This window comes from Hemicordylus capensis, chromosome 3 (genome assembly GCF_027244095.1).
Source record: "Hemicordylus capensis ecotype Gifberg chromosome 3, rHemCap1.1.pri, whole genome shotgun sequence".
NCBI classification, from domain to species: domain Eukaryota; kingdom Metazoa; phylum Chordata; class Lepidosauria; order Squamata; family Cordylidae; genus Hemicordylus; species Hemicordylus capensis.
This window is the reverse complement of record NC_069659.1, coordinates 359,363,289-359,389,016: the sequence shown is the minus strand read 5'-3', so window position 1 is coordinate 359,389,016 and position 25,728 is coordinate 359,363,289. Positions and strand designations below refer to the sequence as shown.

At 55.3% G+C, this 25,728-nt stretch overlaps 1 protein-coding gene across 15 annotated transcripts in view; it reads right to left on the bottom strand.

Moving 5' to 3' along the window:
* Nucleotides 1-832: 832 nt before the first annotated feature.
* Nucleotides 833-25,728, bottom strand: part of DLG1 (discs large MAGUK scaffold protein 1) — a 190,919-nt gene continuing 166,023 nt past the window's right edge. For 7 of the 15 annotated variants that reach the window (XM_053304405.1, XM_053304407.1, XM_053304411.1 and 4 more), the window contains 10 exons: nucleotides 23,122-23,298; nucleotides 22,102-22,171; nucleotides 16,305-16,404; nucleotides 13,256-13,297; nucleotides 8,239-8,289; nucleotides 7,129-7,230; nucleotides 5,443-5,615; nucleotides 4,731-4,840; nucleotides 2,934-3,025; nucleotides 833-1,903 (listed from right to left, as the gene is read on the bottom strand). In XM_053304405.1, the coding sequence (XP_053160380.1) occupies nucleotides 1,797-1,903; nucleotides 2,934-3,025; nucleotides 4,731-4,840; nucleotides 5,443-5,615; nucleotides 7,129-7,230; nucleotides 8,239-8,289; nucleotides 13,256-13,297; nucleotides 16,305-16,404; nucleotides 22,102-22,171; nucleotides 23,122-23,298 (1,024 nt within the window). In that variant the 3' untranslated portion in view covers nucleotides 833-1,796. Of the gene's footprint in view, nucleotides 1,904-2,933; nucleotides 3,026-4,730; nucleotides 4,841-5,442; nucleotides 5,616-7,128; nucleotides 7,231-8,224; nucleotides 8,290-13,255; nucleotides 13,298-15,916; nucleotides 15,951-16,304; nucleotides 16,405-22,101; nucleotides 22,172-23,121; nucleotides 23,299-25,728 lie in introns of those variants that run through there. The other 8 variants (XM_053304409.1, XM_053304410.1, XM_053304414.1 and 5 more) reach the window with 3 other exon arrangements.

The window sequence follows — 25,728 nt, the reverse complement described above, 5'->3', positions numbered from 1 at the left end:
TCTTGAGCAGACTGGAAGAACTGGAGCCAATGCGAAGCCGCCATTTCCTGGTACTGGCTTGCAGTCAGAAACGAGGAGCTGGGGGATGCAGCCGCCCTTTGCAGAGCTTTCCTCACCCCACCGAAGATTCCAGGATTCTCACACACACACACACAGTCTTGCAGCTGCTTAATGCGCGTTGACACATCACAAGCCACGCATTTGGGGATACTCGCGAACGAGGGCACTCAGGACAACCATGGCCTGCGGGAGGTGGCTCAGTGAGCAGCCACCCGGTCAAGAAAGGGGCCCACAGCAGCTCCAGGTTGAGTCGGTGCAGAATCAAGCAGACCCAACACAAAAGGGGTGCCAGCCGGAGGGAACCCAAAGCACCCAGCACGGCGGGGGCTGCTTCACAGGCAAGGGAGCAAACCTGCCAAGCGCGAATCCCGTCCTCACCTCTTTGCTGACATCCCTCCAGTCATGCAACACTTGACAAGCGTGTGGCGCGAGGACACCCCCCCCCCCGCCGTGGGGCTCTTCCTGCGGAAGGACGCTGGGCCAGAGCGGCAGAGCTGCACCACCCAGGCTTCCGGAGAGGCAGCCACTGACAGGCTGGCCAGGCCACGGCTGCTGCTCTCCAGCGGGGGGGCCAGGAGGCGGCTGCCCTTTCCCCTCCTGTCGCTGGAGACGTGCACAGCCCGGGGGCAACACAGCCACACCGGCAGCATCGGGGCACTGGAGGGGGGAAGGGCAAAAAGGGGGCCTGCGGGGGACTCTCAAAATGAGCAACTAAAACACCTACACGTCGGTGTGCCTGCATGGTGCAATTGGAAGGAAACGATGCCCAGAGTTAGAGTTTAGTTAAAGAAAGTTTAATATATATATTTATATGTGTATATAGAATATGTTTCTGTTATAACAAAATAGGCAGTTATTGTGGGTAAAATATTCATTAAAATCTGACCTCTAAGAACATATTTATACTTCCAAGCTCTGAACTGGAATTTTATCATCATGATAATGATCATCTCCCCGAGTATTCCCAGAAGGAAATCTGTCATTCCCACGTGAAGGTACAAGCCGTTTAAGCACCTAAACAGACTCGAAAATGCAACCATCCCCCTCCTCTTTCAACAATATCTGGTAGAAGAAGAAGAGAGACACTTCAAATAGTCTTGTATGTGCTAGTTTAGAAGTAAGAGAGCTCCTTAGTCCTAGCAGCAGCAGAAAATGAAAAAATAGACTATAAAGAATATTATTATATGAAACTATGAAAACGAGTTTTCCCTTGTGAAATAATGGCAATTATGCATACATTATCTTGGACATTTAAAAAAAGGGTTGCCAGTTAACTGCCTGTAAAATACATTTGTTGCTGACAACAGAAAACTAAGAAATAAAGTCCTGAACCCAAACCCCCAGGATCAAACCATGCTAGTAAAGTTAAGCGTGCAAAATTGCTCACAATTTACATCATTAAGACCACTTTTCTTCCATTTTGTTAGGAAATATTTAAAATAATGTATATAAAGCTCTTTTTTCTCAAAATCTCGGAAGTATACATTCCCTTAAACATTAAGGATTCTCACCACATCACCCCCCATCCCCTACCCCTGAGAGCAGGACAAACTCTGCGCCTCGAGCCTACAGAGAACGGCAGCAGCTCCCAGCAGCTGGTGAGGAACAAATGGCTCCCCCCCCGAGGGGCCCCCCAAGTGCAGAGCGCTGAAGAAGCCACCACAGGGCGGCCCCCGCAGGGGAGGAAGAGCTGGAGGCAGGAAGCACCGGGGGGGGGGGCGGGAGCCTGCTGGCCTTCACAACTTCTCCTTGGCCGGGACCCAGATGTAGGGGCCCGAGTGCTCCTCAATGACCTGCTTGACTTGGGTGTAGATCTCTTCCAGCGTGTCGCCTTGCACAATGGCTGCCGAGGAGAGAAGGAGGCGCCTGTCAGGGCGGGCCTGGCTCGGAGGCTCCCCAACATGGCTGCCAGCCGGCCCCTCTCCAGGCATGCCCCGGAGCCTCCCTGCGAGGGGGCGGCTGGGGCCAAACACCGAGGGCACCTGGAGAGGAGGGCTCTCACGGGGCTTGTCGGCACCACCACCTCCTCCTGGCCCCGTGCTGCCCACGCCCTGTGCCCGCATCCCGCCCAGCCGCCAGCACCCCTCGACCAGGCCTAGGTCTCTGTGGGGAGCCCGAGCAACCAAGGCCCATCTGGCAAATGCCTGAGTGGCCGCCCCACAGCTGGGGGTGTGCAGGGGGGAGGCGGTCCAAAATGCCGGAAGTGCCGCGTGGGGGAGGGGAGAGCTCTGTGGGGGCCACCAAGTGGCTCCTGCGGCCGCCATGTGCCTTCCATGGGGAGCGTGTCCTGCCCCATCCTGTGGGCAGCACCCACAAGGTCTGGCAGGAACCTGGCCGCGGGGGGGGGGGGGGCGTCGTCATGAGGCCAGGCAGGGCCGAGCGGGAGGCAGCATCACAACCCACCGCCCCCCCTGCTCGGAAGCAGCGGCCTGAGAGTGTGTGTGTGTGTGGGGGGGGGGGGAGCAGTCCTCTGCACTCCCCCCCCCCGCCCCGGGGACTCTCTTCGGTGCTGACACGCACAGATCAAGGAGGGAGGGAGGGAGAAGGCGGAGCAGCAGCCAGCTCCTCTGGGGGCTCAAGTCTGAGGGAGTTGCTTTGCAGGGGGGTGGGGTGGGGGGGCCATTCTGGAGCCCCCTCAGGCTCTGGCCCGGTGTCAGGGCCAGGTGCTGCTCTGGAGTCACCGTTGGGGGAGTGACTAGTCGAGGAGGCTGTGACTACTCCAAAGAAAGGAGGAAACCGATTCCACAGGGTTGCCCCCCCCCCCCGAGCAGCCTCTCTCTCTCGCTCTGTGGAACTCCACCGCCACCGTGTCCAAGCATACTCATGGAACGGCAACAGGAGCAGACAGAGCTCTGCCAAGGGAAGAAACTGACCGGTAAAGTGTTCTGTAAATTCTTGCTCTAGCTTCATGGCTCTCTCAAATGTCTTCCGAGCCTGTTCATCTGTCAAGCGTTTATTCATTTCCCTGAAATGACAGAAGTTGCAAGAGCACCATCAACCAAAGATACGGCTGGCCAGGCTGGGAGAGGCAACTACTGCCAGGCACACACACACACACACACACATGTTCAACAAGGAGCCTTAAAGACGACGAGGCAGCTAGCAAGGTTCCAGACCTCAAGCCGGGCAGGAAACCTATGGAAGCAAGCGGTAGAGCCTGGAGCATTTCCCGGGTGCCCTGAAGAGGGTCTGGTGGGGCTCACTCCCATTCTGACCACCCCCCTCCCCACAAATCCTGCTGACCATCTAAGCTTCATCAGAAGAGCCCTGCTGGGTCAGGCCCAAGGAAGCCCATCTAGTCCAGCATCCCGTTTCACACAGTGGCCCCCCAGATGCCTCTGGGGAGCCCACAGGCAGGGAGGTGAGGGGGATATGCCCTCCCTCCTGCTGTGGCTCCCCTGCAACTGGTATTGAGAGGCATCGTGCCTCTGAGGCAGGAGGTGGCCCACAGTCACCAGACTAGTAGCCATTGATACTAGGCAAGATGCCTCTGAGTACCAGTTGCAGGGGAGTAACAGCAGGAGGGTGAGGGTTAGGGTTAGCATGCCCTCAACTCCTGCCTGTGGCTTCCAGCGGCATCTGGTGGGCCACTGTGTGAAGCAGGATGCTGGACTAGATAGGCCTCCTTGCGGGGCCTGATGCAGCAGGGCTGTTCTGATGTACTACCACCATGAATATGTCTAAGCCCCTTTTAAAGCCATCCAAGCTGGTGGCCATCTTCCGCGTGTCAGTCCTAAATTTCCCAACCTTCAGTTTCATGGAGTGACCCCCTGGTCACTAGTGTTGTGAGAGAGGGAGAGAAATGTCTCTCTGTCTACCCTCTCCACTCCATGCATAGTTTTATACACTTCGATCATGTCTCCCCTTGGTCACCTCTTTTCCAAGGGAAAGAGCCCCAGATGCTGTAGCCTTGCCTCCTAAGGAAGGTGCTCTAGGCCCCTGATCATCTGGGTTGCCCTCTTCTGCACCTTCTCCAGTTCTACAATGTCCTTCTTAAGAGAGGATGACCAGAACTACACGCAGTACTCCAGATGGGGCTGCACCATATACAAGGGCATTTTTATTTTCAATCCGCTTCCTAATTATCCCTGGCATGGGATTAGTCTTCTTTACAGCTGCCATTTACTGACAGCACTTTCAACGAGCTGTCCACCATGACCCCAAGATCCCTCTCCTGGTCAGTCACCGACAGCTCAGACCCGATTAGTGAATATGTGAAGTTGGGATGTTTTGCCCCACTATGCATCACTTTGCACTTGCTTACACTGAACCGCATTTGCCATTTTGCCACCCACTCCCCCAGTTTGGAGAGATCCTTTGGGAGCTCTGCACCATCTGTTGTGGATTTAACAATCCATTACATGCTTCACCCCAAACATTGGAAGCCTTCCCAAGAGTGGTTCCTCTTTGAGGCCTCCCTACGCCCTAACGCTTCACTTCCCCCATTTTCTGTTCTGCTCATGTGTGTCTCACTGATGTAGCTCTGAGAATGGCGGAGGCCTTTCAGGCGCACAGGACACTGCCAGGCCTGATGGAAAGCAGAGGAGCAGGGACTGTGTGGCTGGGGAAGAGCAGCTCCGTCCCCAGAGAGGAGAAGGACCCACCAGAGGGGCGGGGTGTGTGTGTGTGTCGGGCCCTGCTGCTGCTTAGGGCAGCCAGCTTCCACTCACATGATGTTTTCCACCGATTTGGGTTTGATGAACACAGCGATTGGGTGCAGCTGGGCTATTTGGAGCCTCTTGATGGCATTTCCAGAGACATCCAGGATGCAGTGCTTGCCCTGGAGCAGAGAAAGAAAAAGCAGCTCAGAGCAGGCTGTGGGCCCAGGCTTGTCCGGTGCAGCCCAGACAGCAGACAGCTCCGCTCAGCGGCCTCAGTCGGAGGGCTGCATCACAGGCGGCCTCCTGGGCATGCACGGCCGGCTGGAGTTCCCCACCTTTGCTTATCTGCCTGCAAATGTTTGCAAAGGCTGATGTTCTTGAGTTTGGGGCAGAAGTATTTGAGCTTGGCAGGGCGCCATCTAAGGCCCGAAACAGAGCTGGAAAAGTGGACTCTCCGGCAAAGGCGGCTGCCTGGTTTGCTAAAGATGGCGCGTCAGCATGAGGCAGGCAGTGTGTGCGTGTGTGTGTGTGTGCGTGCATGCATGTGCCACTGCAGCCTTCTGAGGCAGGGCTAACCCAGGCCCCAAGAGCGCAGGGCTGGGGGTGGGGTGGGGCTGAGCTGGCGAGGGGCCAGATCTGGGCCCAAGTCCCAGTGGACGCCAACTGACAGGCCCAAGGGAAGCCTCTTCTAGCTCACTGACCCACACGCCATGCGTCGTCCTCCCCAGAGCCCTGCCTCACCCGCCGCCAACGGCCTCCGGGAGGCAGTGGGGCAGCTGACCTTTTCGGCGACCTCCCGCACAGACTGCACGCTGGTCCCATACAGGTGGTTGTTGTACTGGCCAGCTTCAATGAACCGGCGGTCCTGAATGTCCTTCTCCATCTCTTCTCGGGAGACGACAAAGTGGTAGTCGCGTCCGTCCACCTCATAGTCGCGTCTGGGCCTGGTCGTATCTTCACAGAGACAGGCAGGCAGGCGTCACGCCACAGACGAGACCCGCCCACAGAGGCACTTCCTGCGCCCTTGGCCGAGGCCGGCACCTGCCACTTCCTGTGCCAAATACCAGCTCCAAGGAGACTGGGGTGGCCAGGCAGCCTCTCCCAGCATGTGGGGAGGGGAGCCTCCTGTCTGCTGGCCAAGGCACCTTCGCCCGGACCACCCCTGGGGGCACAGACACCTCCAGCGGGAAGGCAAGAGGGGGTCTCTGCTGCTGGCAGCGGCCCCACCTCCCTCAGCCCGGTCCTAGCGACCCACACAAGCAGCCTCTGCAGGACCTGGGGCCCCTCGGAGCCCCACTTCTCTGCCCATCCACCCTCCTGCTCATGTCCCGCACCCTTTGCCCTCCGGACCATGCACACCCTCTCAGCCTGCTGCCCTTCTGCAGATGCTGCAGTTTCTGCACTTCCAAACGGAGCCATTCGTCGGCTCACCCCCGTGGAGCCTCAAGCTCTGGCTTGCGTGGTCCATTCCGATGCGGCTGAGCTTCCCGTCCGACAGCCCCTGGCTCCAAGGAGCCCCCCGCCTCTCCTCCTCCACCCCCAGTGCCCCCTCCTCCCAGACCTGCCCCCTCCTGCTCCGCCAGCACAGAGGGGGCGGCCCCCTGCCCCGCCTGGAAAGGGGGGCAGCAGAGGCTGCCCGCAAGCCCTCTCGTCAAGTGCGCCCCCTTGCACTGGGTGGGGTGGGGGGAGGCGAGGCGCATAAAGCAAAAGCCCCCCCTCCCTGCCCTTCAATCTGTGACCAAGCCACGCTGCGGCTCCTTGGACGAGACGGCTAGAGCCCAGCCCTTCTTTCAGCCCGCGCAAGGCCCGTCCTCTGCTCGGACTCACAGGATCAGTGCCCACCTTCCCTCTGGCCTGCCCTTGTCAGAGCTCCGTCTTTGCATCTCAGTGCCGGATTCGACTGCCTGAAACCGTTCGCCTCGCTTGCTGCTGAGAGCTGGCCGTGTCAGCCGACCCACAGCCACCCCCTCCCCGCTTCCACCTCCAGAGCTCTCTCGGCCCCGCTCTGGGCCATCTTCCCACTGTCACCTCCCAAGAGGCCCTTCGCTGGCTCCAGCACCCTCAGGACTCCTGCACGTCCCAAGGAGCCTGTCCAGATCAAGACACACGTGCACCACCACCCCCTGCCCCTGCCGACTTTGGCCAGACCTCCTGCTCTGACAATGCCCAGGGCACCTGCTTGCAAACGTCCCTTGCTCCCCGGACACCTCCCCAGGGTGGACACTGAGGATGCCAGGTCCTTGGGGTGGGGTTAGGGTCTTCTCGGTCAAGGACTCTCCAGCCCCAGCACAGCACCCCCTCCAGGGACAGTTGCTGGTGCCCACCTTGTGCCTCTTTTTCTGCTGTGAGCCCTACGTGGATAGGGAGCTATCTTTATTTCTCAGTGCAAACCAGTATAGAAATATCTGTAGTTGTACTATGCATAAACCAAGAGCAGCCTTCCTGGGCAGCGCTTTTCCATACATACGTGGAACGCATGATCCAAACTTGTCTGGAAATTCAGAGATCAGGTCGTCATTGATCCGGTCCTTCATAGGTCCCAAAACAATCACTGGCCGCGTGTAACTGACTGAAAGACAAACGGTCACAAGCAAAGTCAAGGCCTGGAAATGGGGCGGCCACAGGAGCCCTCCTCGCTGAAGGGCCAGATCCTTTAGAGGAATTTAGAGAGCACTGAAAAGGAACTGCTAACTCCTCAGACTTCACCCTCCACCCCAGGGGCCCAAATCAACGGGTGAAAAGGAGGAAGAGGACTCTGAAGAGAAGGGACTCTTGGTGTCAAGCGACAGCCCCTTCCCCTGGCCCAGAGGTAGCTCTGCTTCTCCCCCATTTCCAGCTTCCTCCATCCCTTCCTCACTCAGCTCTCTTCATTCATTCATTCATTCGATTTCTATACTGCCCTTCCAAAAATGGCTCAGGGCGGTTTACACAGAGAAATAATAAATAAATAAGAAGATGGCTCCCTGTCCCCAAAGGGCTCACAATCTAAAAAGAAACATCAGATAGACACCAGCAACAGTCACTGGAGGTCCTGTGCTGGGGGTGGATAGAGCCAGATACTTTCCCCTGCTCAGTAAAGAGAATCACCATGTTAAAAGGTGCCTCTTTGCCACGTTAGCAGGGGTAACTCACCTCAGGTTCAAGGACTCTTTCATACCACCCATATTGCACAGAAACAATGCTTTTGCATCTCAAAGGGAACGGACTTCTGGCCATGAAGGTGTGTGATAATGGGCAGCCCTCATTTTGGGATGCAAGGGTATGTAACCTTCAGTTCCTTATTCAGGCTGCTTGTGAACCTCTGTGTTAAAGAAACTGGGAATCCACTTCTGTCACGTTACCTTGTCCCTGACCTCAGTCACACCCCTGCACGCCTGCAGATCCCATTTACTTAATGGCTGTTCATTTCAAGGTCTTTGAAGGTCACAAAGATTTTGTCCTTTGATAATACAAATGTTATATTTGCCAACAGGCTCACCAACACCAGAAGGGCCCAAGTTAAGGGCTCTTGGGGCTCCTTGGAGGCTTCTCAGCAGAGACAGCCATTTTTGACATACACAAACCTGTATGTACCAACCTTCTTGCTGGGTGACTGGTTCATAAGACAAGACATAATCTTCTTGGCCACCTAGAAATGCAGAAGTTCAAGTTAAGAGGTGATAATGAAGAGTTTACTTTTTATTCTGTCTTTAAATGACATCATCATTGTAGTCTTCAGATCCCTCCCTCCGAAATTCTTCTATTCGTGATTATACAAAAATTTTGAAACAAAATATTTACAAGGACAACTTGGACAAAAGAGGCTTCCAGATAAGCAAAATAGTATCAGAGCTAAAGGGAACCACCACCATTATCTGTAAAGCTGAGTAAGTTTAATTTCATTCAGAGAAATGAGAATCCATGGAGATGGTTTTCATCAGCATGAAGTCCAAACTCTTCTTGCACAGATTCTTGCCCATGATTAACTGTACTGAAGAGATAGATGATGCAGCCAGTCACTGCTAAAGGGAAACTTCTGTCAGCTTTTAGACATTGGGGGTGGGGCGGCGGGGGGGAGATTAGCCCATTCCAAGAAGGTTTTTGTGCAGACACCAGACGCGTGTTTTGCCCAAGCACCCCTGAATTAAGGAAGCATCCACCCTCTTGTTTTCCAAGGTGGGATCTTTGGAGAAGCTGTGCTGAAGCTGTGCTCTCTCTCCACTCATTCCCACTGCAGTGAGTGACCTGGGCTCCGCCCTTCAGAGGCTGCAGGCTTCGGCCAGCGTCAAAGGCAGAAAGCATGAGGGATGTCATTCAGATGCCATTTTCTTCCGACTCAAATGCTCAGGGGCTCTTTGAGGGAAATCGCCACTCTGGGGATATTCCAACTGCAATGCAGAAATGACAGTGGACGGCAGCTGAACCTCTGGGTCCCTGTATGGCTTCAAGCATCTCTCCTCTCTGCCTTTTTCAGCCACCTGCCCCCATCAACCATGCAATACTGGGATGGCTCTGTGGCTGAGCACCGCTGACCCACAACTGGGGGTACGGAGTCCGCAAGTCTTCCCGCCAGGTTCTGCCATGGAATCATGCTCCATTTAAGACCGCCTCCCTTGTGGACAGAGAGCACAATCCCAAGGAAATGAAGCATGCGTCAGTCCCACTGCAATCTATGGAGCCTGAAATGTGTGGATTGTGTCCAGTTTTGTTATAACAACAGATGGAACACAAATTAGTTTCAGGTTTATTCTTTACTGATGCTTGCACCTTAAGAAATAATTCATGCAAAAGTATTTATAAAGGAAGACAGTATATACTTTCAGCATTGCTTTTGGACTAGAGAAAAAGAGGCAGCTACTCAGTGCGCTCGTGACACATATCCTTGGGAGCAGGCAACTAAATACTTTGACTATGTAGTCCCTCTGCTGCAAAAGCCAAAGAGCAGTTAAAGAAAAGAAGCAGAGTTACACTTCAGTAAGATAAGCAACTTACAGGAAGAGGGCAAAAGTATATAGTGTCGACACAGGAAAACAGTACTGAAAACAGAGGTTAGTACAATGGACCTTTCAAACTGCCATACTCATCTGCAATCAAGATCATGTTAGAGAGCGGGGGGGGGGGGAAGAGAGAGAGAGAAACAAGAGCGGTTTAGACCTCTGGCCTCTTCAGAAAAGGCACTCGGTGGGCTCCGCACTTTGGTCTTTTTGCCAACCCAGTCAAGTCCAGAGAGATGCAAAGCCACAAGGACAGGACAGGGCCACCAGCAGGCAAAGCAAAGTCTCGCAACACACAAGGCACGCCGCCGCCGCCGCTGCCACCACATCAATGGCCAAGTCTCAATCTGAGCCTCTGAGGACTGAATGAGAAAGGAGGATAGCATTCCCTAGAGACCCAGGGAGCTCTTGGTGCTGCATTGTCAGACCCAGACCAGACCCATGGCAGCTCTGGCTGTTTCATCGCTTCGTCTACTTTCCTCTTGCCTCCTCCTCCCTCTTCAGGCAGGTGCGCACTCTGTACTTGTGCACTGACCCAAAGGGCACATGGAAGAGCCATGAGAACGGGAGGAAGCCGACTCAGACAAACATCCTGACCCACCCGAAAGCCCACGTGACGAGGCTGTTCAGACCCCCAGCTCCTTCTGTAAGCTATAAGAAAGGCAATGGGGTGCACACCGGCAAGTGCTCCTTCTCTCTCTGTGGCATCCATGAAGGTGACTTGTGCCCAGATTAAGGGGACAGCAACTCCTGGGAGGGTCTTTAGTGACGACTGGGAGAGGAAGAGAGGAGATGCTGGTAATGTGGAACCCAACACAGGGCCCAACATCTGAGCTGAGGAGTTCTTTGGGGAGATAAAAGGCAACGTTAAGGTCTCTAGCTGTCCTTTCCAAGAAAGCCCAAATGGGGCTCAGATGCCTTGCAAGAGGAGGACCTGGCTGCTGCCCCAGCATGCTCCGAGAGTGTCAAGGAGGACAACTGCAGCCACCCTTCCCAAAATGACTCAGGTTGAACTGGGGGCTTCTGGGGTCCCTGCTGGCCCTTCTCTAAGAACTCTCTTGGGCTTGGCTCTCCAGTCTGTGTAAGAAGGAGCTCAACTGATCTTTGCCTTGTCCTCCTCGCCGTAATGGCCTGCTCTAGAACCTGCTTCCACTCAGGCCCTCTGGACCTTTGCCTGCCCACCAAGGAACCTGGCTGGGCCCTGACACAGGCCATGGACTGCAGGGAACCTCAGTTATCCCTAGGTGGACTGGAACGGCAAGGCTGTTAGCCTGAACCTCAAGGCCACTTGGTGGGTTCCTGAAGGTTTGCCTATCCTTGCAGTCTGCTTTTTAATGCAGAGTTAGACAGCAAGCTCCAAGGAAAGAGAAGCTAAACTCAGTCTGGGAAAGATGCCAAAGTGAACCCCAAGGCAAACCATGCAAGGGGAAGTCATGAGGAGGACACCAGCAGAAAACCGCCGGGGTCGTGTCAAAGAGTGTCTGGACAAAGCAAACCAGTCTGCTGTGAAAGAATGTGCCCACCAAGCACAAGCACGCCAGATCGAGGCAGATGAGGAGGGGGCGAGCAGCCATAATTAATCCATAATTAATCTATGGAATTCTCTGCCACAGGATCTGGTGATGGCCACCAGCTTGGATGGCATTATTATTATTATTATTATTATTATTATTATTATTATTATTATTCCTTTATTTCTTGTTTACACAGTCAGACAGGTGTTATTGACTGGTTTGTTTCATCCAGACATCGAGTCCTTCCCAAGGACCTGGGATGCCAGAATTTTACTGTCAATTGTTATAGATATCGTCGCAGAATATAGGCTGTTCCCAGTAAAGCTGCTTTTTGTAATTGGCTGATTGTGATTTCTGTGGCCCCTATGGTGTTGAGCTGCCCTTCAAGGTCTTTTGGAACTGCACCCAGGGCGCCAATGACCACTGGGATTACTTTGGTCTTTTTCTGCCACAGCCTTTCAATTTCAATTTGTAGATCTTTGTATTTGGTGATTTTTTTCTATTTCTTTTTCTTCTATTCTGCTATCCCCTGGTATTGCTATGTCGATTATTTTCACTTGTTTTTCTTTCTTCTCCACTACAGTTATATCTGGTGTATTGTGTGGCAGATGTTTGTCTGTTTGTAGTCGGAAGTCCCATAATATTTTTACATCTTCATTTTCTTCAACTTTTTCAGTGTTATGGTCCCACCCATTCTTGGCTACAGGTAGCTTGTATTTTTTGCAGATGTTCCAGTGTATCATCCCTGCTACCTTGTCATGCCTTTGTTTGTAGTCAGTCTGTGCGATCTTTTTACAACAGCTGATTAGGTGGTCCACTGTTTCATCTGCTTCTTTACAAAGGCGGCACTTGCTGTTTGTTGTTGATTTTTCCACTTTGGCTCTTATTGCATTTGTTCTTAGTGCCTGTTCTTGCGCAGACAGTATTAAACCCTCTGTTTCTTTCTTCAAGTAACCATTCTTAAGCCATTGCCCGCTTAAGAATACTGGCTGCGCAAGAACAGGCACTATTATTATTATTATTATTATTAATTCGATTTCTATGCTGCCCTTCCAAAAATGGCTCAGGGCAGTTTACACAGATAAATAATAAATAAATAAGATGGCTCCCTGTCCCCAAAGGACTCACATTCTAAAAAGAAAGACAAGAGAGACACCAGCAACAGCCACTGGAGGGATACTGTGCTGGGGGTGGATAGGGCCAGTTACTCTCCCCCTGCTAAATAAAGAAAATCACCACGGTAAAAGGTGCCTCTTTGCCCAGTTAGCAGGGAGTTTACAAAACTCCCTGCTAACAAAGGGCTTGAACAATTTCATGGAGGACAAGTCTACTAGTCTGGTGGCTATAGGCCTCCTCCAGGCATGAAGATGCCTCTCAATATTAGTTGCAGGGGAACAACAGCAGGAGAGAGGGCATCCCGTCACCTCTTGGCTGTGGGCTCCCCAGGGGCATCTGGTGGGCCACTGTGCGAAACACCATGCTGGACTCGATGGGCCTCCTTGTGGGGCCTGATCCAGCAGGGCTGTTCTCATGAGGCTTGAGAAGACGTCCCACAGAAGCGCCCCCCGCCCTCTGCCCGCTCCAGCCATTGGTCAAAGTGGATGCCAGGGAGGGGGCGAATGTCACTACACTGCTCTCCTTGGAAGCAAAGCTGGATGGGGAAAGGCACTTCTGCCCACTGAACTCCACCACCAAGCTCTAGCAGAAACCAAGTAGGCAAGTACAAACTGCGGCTGAGCTGAGTGGCTGCGTCTTCTGCTAACTGAGCAAAGAGGCACCTTTTAACGGGGCGATTCTCTTGATTGAGCAGGGGGAGAGTAACTGGCCCTCTCCACCCCCAGCACAGCATCCCCCCCAGTGGCTGTTGCTGGTGTCTGTCTTGTGTCTCCTCTTGGGACTGTGAGCCCTTTGGGGACAGGGACCCATTTTGTTTGTTTACTTATATCTATGTAAACCGCTTGGGGAACTTTGGTTGAAAAGGGGTCTGTAAATATCCGTTGGATTTTGGCTGGAGAAGCATGACCTGTAAGCCCCCGGAAGGAACGAAACCCCAGCCCCCAAGCCTTTGCCCAGCAGCAATGAGGGCGACGGCCGTGGACAGACTTACGGTAGCTGCTTTCACTGTCGCTGGCGTTGGAGGTGATGTGCTCTGGAAGGAGAAGAGGAGAAACACAAAATCAGGAGCGGCACGAGGATGGCCAGAACTCCAAGAGACCCAACCCAGGAGAGCGCAGGGTGGCAGGCAACGCCGACACAACTCGGGCTGCCTTGTGCAGAAGACACACTTAATACAGACAGGGGGAGATTCTCCAGTAGCAGAAAAGAAGATGTGGGGAGACACTCAGGGAGGCCCGACCAGCCGAGAAACCCGGACCTCCAGGGCAGCAGCTTCCGGGTGTTTCTAGCTTTCTCCGGCTGCGAGAGCTGCCCAGCGGTGGCAGCCCCGGAGGGAGAGCAGAGCCCCCTCACCACCCCTGCCGGCACCTCCAAGCAAGAGGCGCTTCCCGCTCAGAGCTCGGCCCGGCTTGTCGCCACAGAAAGGGGGCCCAGGGAAGCAGGCAGGAGGGCTGCACCCACATCCGGCAGCTGCGGGGGGAGCCACTCCGTTGCTGGGGAATTCAGCGGGCCCGCAAGTGACATTGCATCAGGCCACTGGGTGAGCGCCCCTGTAGCCGAGGGGCTGCCAGCCACCTGCTGGCCCCAGCCAGTCCCCCCTCAAGGGCTCAGGGTGCTCAGCGGGGGGAGCTTTTGCTTGCCCAGAGGAACCCAGACCCATTCCCTGCTGCTCCTGGGCGGGGCCCCAGAAGTCCGCTGAAAGAAGAGAGGCCCCCGAGAGATGCCTCCGCCTCGTGGGATGGCCATCACTCCGCCAGCGGGGAAGTCAATGACAACATTCCTTGGCCCTTCAGACGCAATGCGGCCAGCCATTGGGAGGAGGGCATTTGTGGAGCATCCGCGCACAGCTGGGCCGGGCCAGGCAGGGCTCCCCGGTCTGGCCAGAAGGACCCCGCAGGGGTCTGGCTGAAAAGGCCCCAGCCTCCCTGTGCTGCCGCCGCTGCCTTTTCTTGATGGAGACCAGCAGCAGACCCTTTCCACACGGCTCCTGAAGACAAAGGCCACCTCCCTGTGCTCCTACGGGGCAGGAAGCAAGAGCCCTTTCCGTCCTCGTGAACTCAAGAGAAGCTGCTGGGTCTGGCTCCCTGGAGCCCCTGTGCCTGCGCGACCACCACCACCACCACCAGCAGCAGCAGCAGCAGCAGCAGCCACGGGAGCAGCAGCCACGGGAGCAGGCCTGGTCCCGCCCAAGCAAAGACCCTCCTGGCAGGCTGGTGCTCTGCAGAGGTGCTGGCGCTGCCCCCAGTCCCCAGCCAAGATCCGCCACAAAGCTCACAGGATGGTGCTGGGCCAAGGTCTGGGCTCAGTTTATAGTCCTCCTCTGTCGGCCCCCCAACTGCTCAGAGCGGAGACCTGGGAAGGACTCCATCCTCAAGCACTGCCACCTGGGGAAGCTCACTAGGGCCCTCCGGGGTAGGCCAGAGGGGCACTCCAGGCACCCCCTGGGCACAGAGTGAGAAGAGGCCCCCAAGAGTCCCAGCGGAGCGGCCAGCCAGCACCACGGCCTGTGCCACAAGTCTCCACGCTCCTGCTGTAGCCCCCGAGGACAACCCCCTGCTGGAGGGGGCCACCCAGACCCACATGCCCCACACCGGGCAGTGACCTCTCCACATGGAGTGGAAGAGCCCACCAAAACATGGCACGAGGCCTGCGGGATCCAAGTCTACACCCTTTTAAAAAACCCCATCAAAAGCATGGAAACCTCTCCCTCTCCATCCCTCTGGAGGACCTGCGCTTGGCGGTGGGTCGGGACTGCCCCTGCCCTCCCACAAGCCTCCATGACTCTGGAGCATTGGGCAGAGGGTCTGCAGAGGGCCCCAGCCCACCCAGGCAGGGTCTGAACAATGTCAACCCCACCACCCACTACTTTTTTTTTTGCCGGGGGGGGGGAGGAGGCAGTGATCGCACTGATTTGGCCTGCAGCCAAGGGCAGGGCATCCAAGCAATCACCAGGCGTGGGGTCTGCAGGGAGCTTCGCCTGCACAGTCCTGAAGCCTTGTCAGAGCAGAACCATCTCCCTGAAACAGGTGCGGGGCCAGACGGGGATGCGGGGAGGAGGAGGAGGAGGAGGGCCTTCCAGCAGGGGCTGGGGTGGGCTCCAAAGAGAGGAGGCTGCAGCCCAGTGGGGGGGCCGCTGCTCAGCAGGCAAGACTGCTGCCCGAGGCTGTGGAGAGCTGTTGGCAGACAGTGTGGACGACACTCCAGAGACCAAGGGCCGGGCGTGGTCTGCGGCAGCCCAGCTCACGGGAGGGGAGGGCATGGAAGCCGTCCTGGCCCAGGGCTTGGCTGGATGGCCCCGGTGGGGGCGCCAGGCCTTTGTTCAGCAGAGTGTGCTGCCAGCGGCCTTGAGGGCTCCTCCGTCTGTGGCAGGAGAGGCGTCTCCCGGACCAAGTCACATTAGCCGGAAAGGGGCCTGGTGAGCAGAGAGGCTTGCAAAGCCCAGTGGGTGGGAAGGCGTCCCGGCCCCAAACTGGGCAGGCCTCTTAATGGGAGGAAGGGGGAAGAGAAACCCAACCGCAGAGGAAGGCGCCTGGATCCTTGGGCCGCGACAGCCCACCAAGGCCTTGGGAAGGACGTGGAGAAGGGGGCGGCAGATGGGGGTCTCAGGGGAGCGAGCAAGCGGGCGAGCGCTGGGAGTCGGAGGGTCACTTACTCAGGCCTTTTGATCCCATGTCTTCAGGGATCTCCTGCGGAGTAGTTCCCAGAGGGCAAGCCAGAGAGACAATCACAAGAAAACAACCGTCAGTAGCAGGTACGAGGGGCGCGACAAGGAGGCGGTTCCAAGAGCATCCGCAGAGGGGGCTTGCCCAACGCTCAGCCAGAAGCCAACTGTGGGGGGGGGAGCAAGGCAGCTGCTCTGGGCTCCCCACGGTTGGGCTCCCCTTCCTCCTCGCTGCTTGAACAGCCACTCGCTCTGGGAGGGGGCCGGATGGGGGTCCGGGCACTCCAGCCCGGCTGCTGCTGCAGCTCTTGGAACCCTCTCCTGGGTCACCCTGGACGGCACGTCCGCATCACGCTCTGCCCCCCACCCCCATACTTACGGTCCAGATCACTGGTTTCCTGCTCACTCTGGTCCTTGTTCTTGTAGAAGGGAAATTTTCGGGAAAAGAGGTTCTTTTTACGCTTGTCATTGAATGACTGCTGAAGAAGAGAAGGAGGAGCAAAACAAAGGAGGTCGGATCTCCAGGGTGTCACAGAAGCCCAGCCTGAGCAGCTTGGCAGAGACAGACTGTCTGGGGATGCCACATGCAGTGAGGGGGCAGAGCCGGACTCACGGCCCTCCACTCCAGGCAGGCAGGCAGGCAGGCAGGCAGGCAGGCAGCAGGGACCTGGGCAAGGGAAGACGGGCTCTGCAGGCACACCGCTGGCATCATGCGCAGGAAGACAGAGCGGTGGGGGGGGGGAGGGAGGCACAGCACCCGGCGGGAAAGCTTGTCAAGGGCCGCCAACAGCCTGGCTCGGATTCAGTGACAGGCCCCCCACACAGGGATGCCAGAAGAAAGGCTTGGGACATGCCGGATACCAAGACTTGGGGTGCTTGGGGTGGGTTTTTTTGAGCACATGCGCGCACGTGTGCCCACCCTTCTTTCCCCCACCTCTCCAAAAGGGACTCTCAAGTGAGAGAGATTTTAAATTTCCCAGCAAGAAGCAGCTGCGCACCCCTCCCTCACAACACAGACGATTCTAAGGACAAGTTCTGGGGTCCGGGAATGTCTGCAAATATGGAAGCTCTCCGGAATTTCTGCTGAGAGCGTCGTTTGGACACCTGAGAAGAAACAACAGGCTGCTTGCAGACTGTGCAGCAAGCATAATGGCTCTGGTGTGACTCCTTCCTTATTCAGACCTCTAGCCAACCCCTCCTCCCAGAACCTCAGGCTGGGGGACGTGGGACACCCGCTTGTTCTCCTCACACCCACCCTCAGAGGTAGGTTAGGCCAAGAGAGAACAGCTGTGCCAAGGGGGGCCTGGAATGCAGGCCTCCCCGCTCGGAGGCAGACGCTCCGATGCCGGCTTGCTCGGGGGTCTCAGGAAGGAGACCCCCACTGTGCCCCCTGCACTAACACTGCCCAGGCATTGGTTCTTGTGAGCTGCCGGAGCGCGTGAGCTTGGCGGTGGGGGGGAAAGGAGGCCCCTGGGCGCTGGGGTCGCCACTGGGATCTCCACTTGGGCCCGAGAGCCCACGGCACTGCTGCAGGAGGCAGCGGTCACCAGCACCAGCGCTGCCGCACACAGGGCCAGAGACAGCCCGGAGCCTTGGGATGGCCGCCTGCCTGGCCTGGGGGCCACCCTGTGCACTGCCTGGGGCTCGTGACCGGAGTGGTGGAGGCCAGCAGCGGGCGGAAGCAGAGATGCCGCCGAGACCGATGCCACCACGGGGTGGGGGTGGGGTGGGAGGCATCATGCTGTGCCACCCTCCTCCTCCTCCTCCTCCTGCCTTCCGTGGGGAAAAGAGAAGTGCCTCTGCATGTCTGCACCGATACGCCTGCGAACTGAGCAAGGAGGCACCTTCTTTTCAAAGTGGCGATGCTCTCGACTGAGCGGGGGGGGAGCAACCGGCCCTCTCCAGCCCCAGCACAGCATCCCTCCAGGGGCTGTGGCTGGTGACTATCTTATGTTTCTTGTTTAGACTGTGAAGCTTTGGGGGCAGGGAGTTCTCTTATTTCTCTAAGTAAACCGCTTTGCAAACTTTTGTTGAAAAGCAAGCGGTATATAAATAGCAGCAGCAGCAGCAGCAGCATGGCTTAGGCCGGCAGGCCCACGGCACAGCCCCCCCTGTCCCCCCCCCAAGCCGGGCTGGCTGCCCCCAGGGAAGAGGCATTTCCCCTCCGTGCCAAGCCCGAGATGGCTCAGAAGCGAGATTGCTCCAAGAACAAGGAGGAGACATGTGCAAGGAGGTGGCCTTTGGATCTGTGAAGAGGCCCTGAGAGGCAGGAGAGGACCGGGATGAGGCGCCCACAGCCTCTTGCCAGAGCCACGTAGGAACCCAAACCAGCTGCAGCCCAGGTCCGTGGCCAGATGTGGCCCAAGCGACAAAGCCCACAGCGCCTTCTTTGCCCCAGGCCAGCGGCTCCTCCTTGGCAAGGGGCGGGGGGGGGTGTCTGTGGGTGTGTCTGCTGTGCCTGCACTGGACGAGGGGGGGAGCCGCAGCCCGCGCGCTGCCCTGGGCCTGCTGGCAGGCAGGGTGGGCTGCCGGGCGCAAGGAGGCCGAGCAGCAGGCGGGGCCGAGGGAGAGGCAGAGGGAAGCCATGCGGGAGCGTCCGGCGGGGGGGAAGAGAAGAGGCGGCGGCGGGGGGGGCAGTTCTCTCAATGGCAAGCGTAGTTGGGGTCCCACTCGGGGTTTCAGGCATGCATCTGATGCAGAGTTAGAAACAGGGGGGCTGCTGTGGCTCACGTCGGCCCCAATCCACTCCCATGGCCACTGCGTCTGGAGCGGCGCGGCAACCAGGGCTGCGTGGCGGCTGCCAGCCGCGTTCAGGGAGTTGCACAGACTGGCATTGGCACCTGCCTACGGGGCGCCTTCCGGGTCTGGGAGGGGGCAAAGGCCTCCCGTGGGGCATCGAGACCCCAGGCTCTGGCCCCGGCCGTCCCTGCTCAGCCCTTCCTCCCCACAAAGCAGGTTTCCATCCTCAGCCAGACGAGCCCTGGGGGGCTGAGCCAGGGGCCTAGCGAGGTTGGCGGGGGCCCAGAGACAAGGCTGGAACACGCTCCCCCCCCCGCTCACTGAAGCTCCAGGCATAAAGTGAAGACATCTTAAATGGGGCTGAATCGTGGTCACAAAAAGCAGAGTTATCGATCGATCGATCACACCTAAGTGCCACAATAGGTCATCCTCCTAAATGATTTTTAAAAAGGTTTTGTAAACTGTGGGCGACGCCAGTCATTTCATGGTCCTAGAGAAAGCCCTGCTGCTCTGCTCGCTCCAGGTCTGAACACCCACATCAGTTCCGGAGGATGAACCCAACGGAAGGAAGCCCAGGGGGGTGAGCGGCTGGGGGGGGGTCAGTCCGTGACCTGCCCGGCAGGGCCCCCCCCAGACAACGGTCCCCCCCGGCCCTATTACAGTGACGCCCCTGAGCTGAGCCCCCTGGGGTTGCTGGGGAAGTGGCGGTGCCGGCAGAGTCCATCTGCCATCTCCTCCAGATTTCTGGGGGGTGCCCAAATTTGAGCTGCCCCCTCCCCCTCCGAGATCTGCCGGGATCCCAGCCCCGGCCCCCTCCCGCTCTGCAGCGCTGGTGGAGAGCTGGGCGGGCCGCTGCCTCTGTGTGCCTGCGCCCGTGCAGTCCATGGGGCATGGCGTGTGGCCCTGTCTTGTCTGTCACGCGCCCGCACCTCAGGGAGAGCGTGAGCTGAGACGGCGGCCTCTCTCGGCAGCCTGCGCTGCCCGAGGCCTGAGCAGAGCCGAAGAGGGAGCCAGGAGAAGGGGACGCTTCAGCAGAGTAGAGCTGCTGCAGAGGGGGGGGAGTGCGGGGGTGTGTGTGTGTGTGTATGGGGGGGGGTCCTCCAGGACGAGCACTTCACTTTTCATCTCAAAGGCAAAGCTTCAGGCTAAAAACAGGAGTGCGGCTCAAGCCAGGCGCGCTGCCCAGAGAGAGGAGGAGGAGGAGGAGGAGGAGGAGGGTCTGGCTTTGGGGGGGGGGCCGAGACGGTGTGTCTTCCGCGCTGGCTCCCTTCTCCTGAGGAGTGCAGAGCCTGGCAGAACGACACCTTGCCGCCTAAAGCAACTTTACATGGCGGGGGGGGGAGGGCATTAAGACAAACCCTGAAAGGGGGGGGTCAGAGAAAACAGCCCCCTCCCCCTTGGAGAGAACCACCTTTATACTGCTGGGTTTGGGAAGCAAAGAGCAGCAGGATTTCCACGCGATCTTTAGAGGGTGGTGCCGGGACTGGCCGCTGCCTCCGAGCCCCCCGGCTGCATTCCTGGGGCAGTCATGGAACTGGCCTACCCTAACCCTAACCCTAACCGTCCAACGGAAGCAGCCGTCCAAAAACCCACCGCAAGCCCATCACGGAAATGGATCCCTTCGACTCCTGTTCACCCAGCGAAATGTCTTGACGCCCTTTGGGGGTGGGGGGTGACGCGGCCGGGGGGGGGGGGAGGGAGGGAGGGAGGCTGGTCTCCAGAGGTGCTCTCAGGCCCTCCATCCACTGACGACTCGGGAGCAAGACAAGGGCAAGCGGCTCTGAAGACGGCTGAAGATTCTAACAGTAGGACTGAAAACAGTCTTGTGGTGAAACTACAGTAAGACTGTTGGCTTTAAATGAAAATAGCCTGTTTGGGTGTTATAGATTTGATATGCTGATCTCAGAACGTCAAGGCGGATCAGGCTTAAGGAGGCCTTCATCCCCAGGCACCTCTCTGGCAGGGTCCATGGCAGGAATGAGGGGCCATGAGCGCCCTCAGCACCGCTCCTCAGCATCAGCTGGGCTCTCTCCACCAAGAAACAGCCGCTGCAGGCCTTGGAACATGGGGTCGGAGAGGGAAAGGGTGACGGCACTGCACACAGCTGAGTAGATAAGGTTGGAAACTAAACCTGATATTAGAAAGTGTTGGGGTATTGAAGGTATCTCGATTCTGAATGCTGCCTGAAATGGTCAGGTAGAAGATAATTCCCCAACTGTTGGTGATTGATGTCCAGAGGGGAGACATTTGCAGCGCATCAGTAAGCCTGCAGAATATGCAGATTAGGCTGCTCAGCGTTGGGAAGCTTGACTATGGCCATCCTACTGCAGAGGACTCTGCGTGAGGGCCCAGTGCCAGACCGGTCAGTTTGGATCATGTTTCATTTCTTCCTTATGCTCAGTTGGTTGCTGGATTTGTAAAAAACCTTTCAAAGGAACTATAGGTTTAAAACGGAACTATTTTCAAAGTAAAATTTTGTGTGTGTACACGCATACACTTGCACTTATTTATTTATATGTATAGCTTCTGTTTTTCTCCACCCCATGCCTAAAACCCTCACCACTCTACTAAAGTTTGGTTTTTTAAATACAAACAGAGGTTGGGAAGGCCGTTTCAGTAGACTCAGCCCGAGAAAGCCTAAAAGTCTACTTGGTGGCAGCAGTGAAACTTAAAAGTCATGGGGCTGGTTGAGACCGGGCCATAACAAGTGGAAGCAGCATGAGGCAATCTATGACATTTTATACATTTGGTATTTTATTGAAATGTTTACTTTGTTTTATGTGTTTTAATTGTATGTTTTACTTAACGAGCCATCTAGAGAACAATTTGTTATTGGGTGGCCAACATATAAAGTTTTTGTAATAAATACTAATAATATTGTGGCAGAGAGTTCCATGGTGATACAGGGAGTGAACAAGTATTTCATTTTGTCTGTCTGGATTGTAATGTCAATCAATTTGATAGTTTTCCCCAAATTCTAATATTCTAAGAGAGAAAGGAAAACCTCCACATCATGCATCCTTTTATCACCCCCCCCCCAACCGGTTGTCTTTCTCCCTACACCTAAAAGCCCCACACCCTGGAGCCTTTTCTTCCAGGCAGATGATGTCGCCCTGGAGAGCGTCCTGGCTGACCGGTGGTGTACCTTTTCCAGGGTGACAAGGACTTGAGATGGGGCCACCAGATCAGAATTCCAGATGTGGGGGCACCGAGATTATTTGTTGTTGTGATATTGGCAGTTTTATTTTTGACCTCTTTCCAAATCCACCTTTCATGTTTCCACTGAGCTCCTGATCACCATCACCCCCAGGTCTGTTTCCTGGGTAATCCCAGCCAGCGCAGCTCCCACCAGTGGATATGTGACGCTAAGGAGATCTTCATTATGGCATCGGTAGTGGCCACATAGCCTAAAGAGGCAGTCAACAGCCCAAACTCACCCCTTTGTCGCCTCTTGTTTTAGAATTAAATTTCACGGTCTTTAAACGGGCTCGTTCTTTCTTCTCAACCCTGCCAGAAAAGTGCAGAGAGAAAACCCGTCACGTCGCCCTGTGCCGTCTGTAGCTACTTCATTTGGCTAGTGATGTTCTCCCCACTCTGCATGCGACTGTAGGGGATCTGACTGTGGGACCAGCCGCAGCCCTCCCTGCACCAGGCCTGACCCCGCTGCTCGCCCTCTCCAGAACGGCATCCACAGCTTCTTCCAGGGAGCCCAGCGGCCACCCACCAGCCCTTCCACAAGTAGGTGCCCAGCAACTCACACTGCTCTGGTTTGGAAAAAGACGAGAGACAGCAAGAGCTTCTCCCACTAGGACCTCAGATTCATGACTGGTGGACTCTGGAGTCCAGGCAAGGGGCTGGCCGGGGAGGCTGAAAGCACCTCCCACATCCGTGAGAAAACTACTTCCAGCCCAGTGTGTGGGAGACAACAACCAAGAGCAGCAACCAGCAGCAGGAATTCTCCTTCCGGGTTAAGGATTAATCCCATGAATCTGAAGCCCAGTTGAGAGAGAGTACATGGTGGTGGGGTGTGTGTGTGTGTGTGTGTGTGTGTGTGTCCTGAGCAAAATGCCCACTCCCGGCTGGCATGATTGTCTCACAGCTACAAGAGCAGATTATCAAATGGCTTGTGAAGTCACTTCGGGAGTTTAAACATCTATGCCCAAAGTGACTGTTTGGGATTCGTAAGAAGACTTAAGAATGTGGGCGGGGCGGGGGGGGGACTGCTCTGGTTTGGGCCTGTGCCTCTTGGTGCCTCCCAACAGCTACAAGACCAGCACTTGCCGGGGCCCCTGGACTCTGGACGGCAGCTCCCAAGCCCCCGAGGCAGGGACCGACACGACAAGGAGCGTGGGGGTGTGGGAGGGACACCACCAGAGAGGCGATGCCAGGTCAGCACACAAGGGGGGCCAGTCGAGGGGGGCCAGTCCCAGGGGCCAACTGCTGGGCAGGAAGCGTACCTGCGCTTGCTGGGGATGACGCCAACTTCGTCGCTCTCGCCCTCTGGCATCACCGGCCGCGCCTGCCACCACTCATCGTCGGAGGCATTGATGACGTGGAGGATGTCACCGAAGCGGAAATTCAGACCCTGGCTGGGGAGGCCACTGTCTTTGGTCTTGTCATAGTCAAAAAGTGCTCTAGAGAATACAGAAGGGAGAGAAGATTGACTTCTGACTGGAAACACAACAGAACAGAGAATAGAAGAACTTAAGAACAGCCCTGTTGGATCAGGCCCAAGGAAGCCCATTTAGTCCAGCATCCTGTTTTGCACAGTGGCCCACCAGATGTCACTGGAAGCCACAAGCAGGAGATGAGGGCATGCCCTCTCTCCTGCTGTTACTCCCCTATAACTGGTAACTCAGAGGCATCCTGCCTCTGAGGCTGGAGGTGGCCTATAGCCCTCCAACAAGTAGCCGATGACAGACCTCTCCTCCGTGAAGTGATCCAAATCCCTCTTAAAGCCGTCCAGGTTGTTGGCTGTCACCACATCTTGTGGCAGAGAATTCCAGAAGCTGATTATGCACTGTGTGAAAAAGTGCTTCCGTTTGTTGGTCCCAGATTTCGTGGCAATCAATTTCACGGGATGACCCCTGGTTCTAGTGTTATGGGAGAGGGAGAAGAATTTCCCTCTCTCCACTTTCTCCACACCATGCATGATTTTATAGACCTCTATCATGTCTCCCTGCAGTTGTCTTTTTTCTAAACTAAAAAGCCCCAGGTGTTGAAGCCTTGCCTCATAAGGAAGGTGTAAGTAAGTAATAATTGATTACGGGTCAGTGACCAGTCAACATACACACCAAAATTCAAATCAGCATAGAACAAAACAAAGTCAAAGCAGTAAAACTAAACAACAAAACTTCAGGGTATACAGCCATCTCAGTTGCAGCTAGTCAGTTGCTCCTGTCTCAGTTTACAGGCTGCTGCCCAGAATCTTGTCGTCCCCACTGTAAGGACTGCATGTTGATCCACCAAGAGAGAAAAGATGTAATACTCTTCTGACTGACCAAGCCTATTTTTAAAGAATGGTTTGAGCCAGAGAGTACGAATGTCCCTATAGTAGGCACAGTGCAAAAGAGCATGTAAGACAGACTCCGTGTCACCCGAACCACATGGACATAACCGGTTCCTTAGCGGTATCCCCTTAAATATGCCCTCCAAAATGGCAGAGGGCAAGGCATTAAACCGCACCAGCGAAAAAGCTCTCCTCTGGTTTAAGGTGGTCCAGTGGGTGAGGTATGCAGCTGGCTGGGGGTCATTTGAAAATCCACCTGAAGTACTACTGGTGATAACCAGTCTCAAATCCAATTGCTTCTCCATATCCACCACACGCATGCAATAATTTCTTTGGCAGCATCATGACCCAAAGCCAACAGATACTGCAGCGAGAAGCCATATCTGCCCAAATTGTCATAGTGGCTCTTGCACCAGGATGATTGAAACTCACCTTTCAGAACCAAGGGGGCAAGGCCGGAGCGGGGGGGGGAGGCATATAATGTAAGCCAGTAGTTAAATGTACGAAGCCACTCCTGTGACTCAACTCTGGTCAACCCGGTTTCTAAACGCAAGATAGCATTCAATACGCATCTGGGGACTTGAAAAATGGCATAAAGAAATCCAGATTGAACCACTTCCAAGGGCTTAAAATTACAGGTTGGGCAAATACGGACCCCATACAACTTTTATGCCAGCATTTTAGCCTGATTCACCCTAACCGCCACAGGGATGAAATATCCCCCATTAGTGTGAAAGAATTTGAGTACAGTGGGTGCACTCCTTTGTGCACTTGCTACTGCACATTCACATTGTGGGCCCCACGTACCGTTTGCATGAAAAACTAGCCCCAGTGACCTATAGGTCTTAACCTCTGCCCCATTAATTTGCCATTTATGTTTTTTTGGCCTCTTGGCAAATACCATGACCTTGGTCTAGTGTGTATTTATGACTAGCGACTCCTCTTCACAGAAGTGTGTGAGTTTTCGTAGCGCCCTCCTCATACCAACTAGCGTTCTTGATAGTATAGCTGCATCATCGGCATAAAGTAAAACTGAGTTGGGTCTACCAGCTAGCTTAGGCTGATGGATGTCAGGGTAGTCTAAGAGGGGGGTTAAGAGATTAATGTAAAAATTGAACAAAAAGGGAGTTAAAATACATCCTTACTTCTGTGTAGCAACAGTTCGGACAGATGGCCTTTGTTATTACACTTTACTCAATAAGGTTTCTTCACCCAGGCTTTTAATTAGATTTATAGTTTGAAAATTTTAAATACTGGGTTTTAAATGTTAAATGAAGATTTTAATTAATTGATTTGCTGTTTTAAATTACTTTAATTGTAAACCGCCCAGAGACGCAAGTTTGGGGCGGTATAGAAATATTTCTAAATAAGTAAATAAAGAAATAAATACATTTTTTTGGTATAACATACGGATGAGAAAGAGTAATCATGGGTCTATATGCCAGCTGCATCCGTTTCTTGAGATGAATGACCTCAAAACAGTGGTACATATGTTGGTAACCTCCAGACTTGACTTCTGCAATGCGCTCTATGTGGGCTGCCTTTGTACATAGTC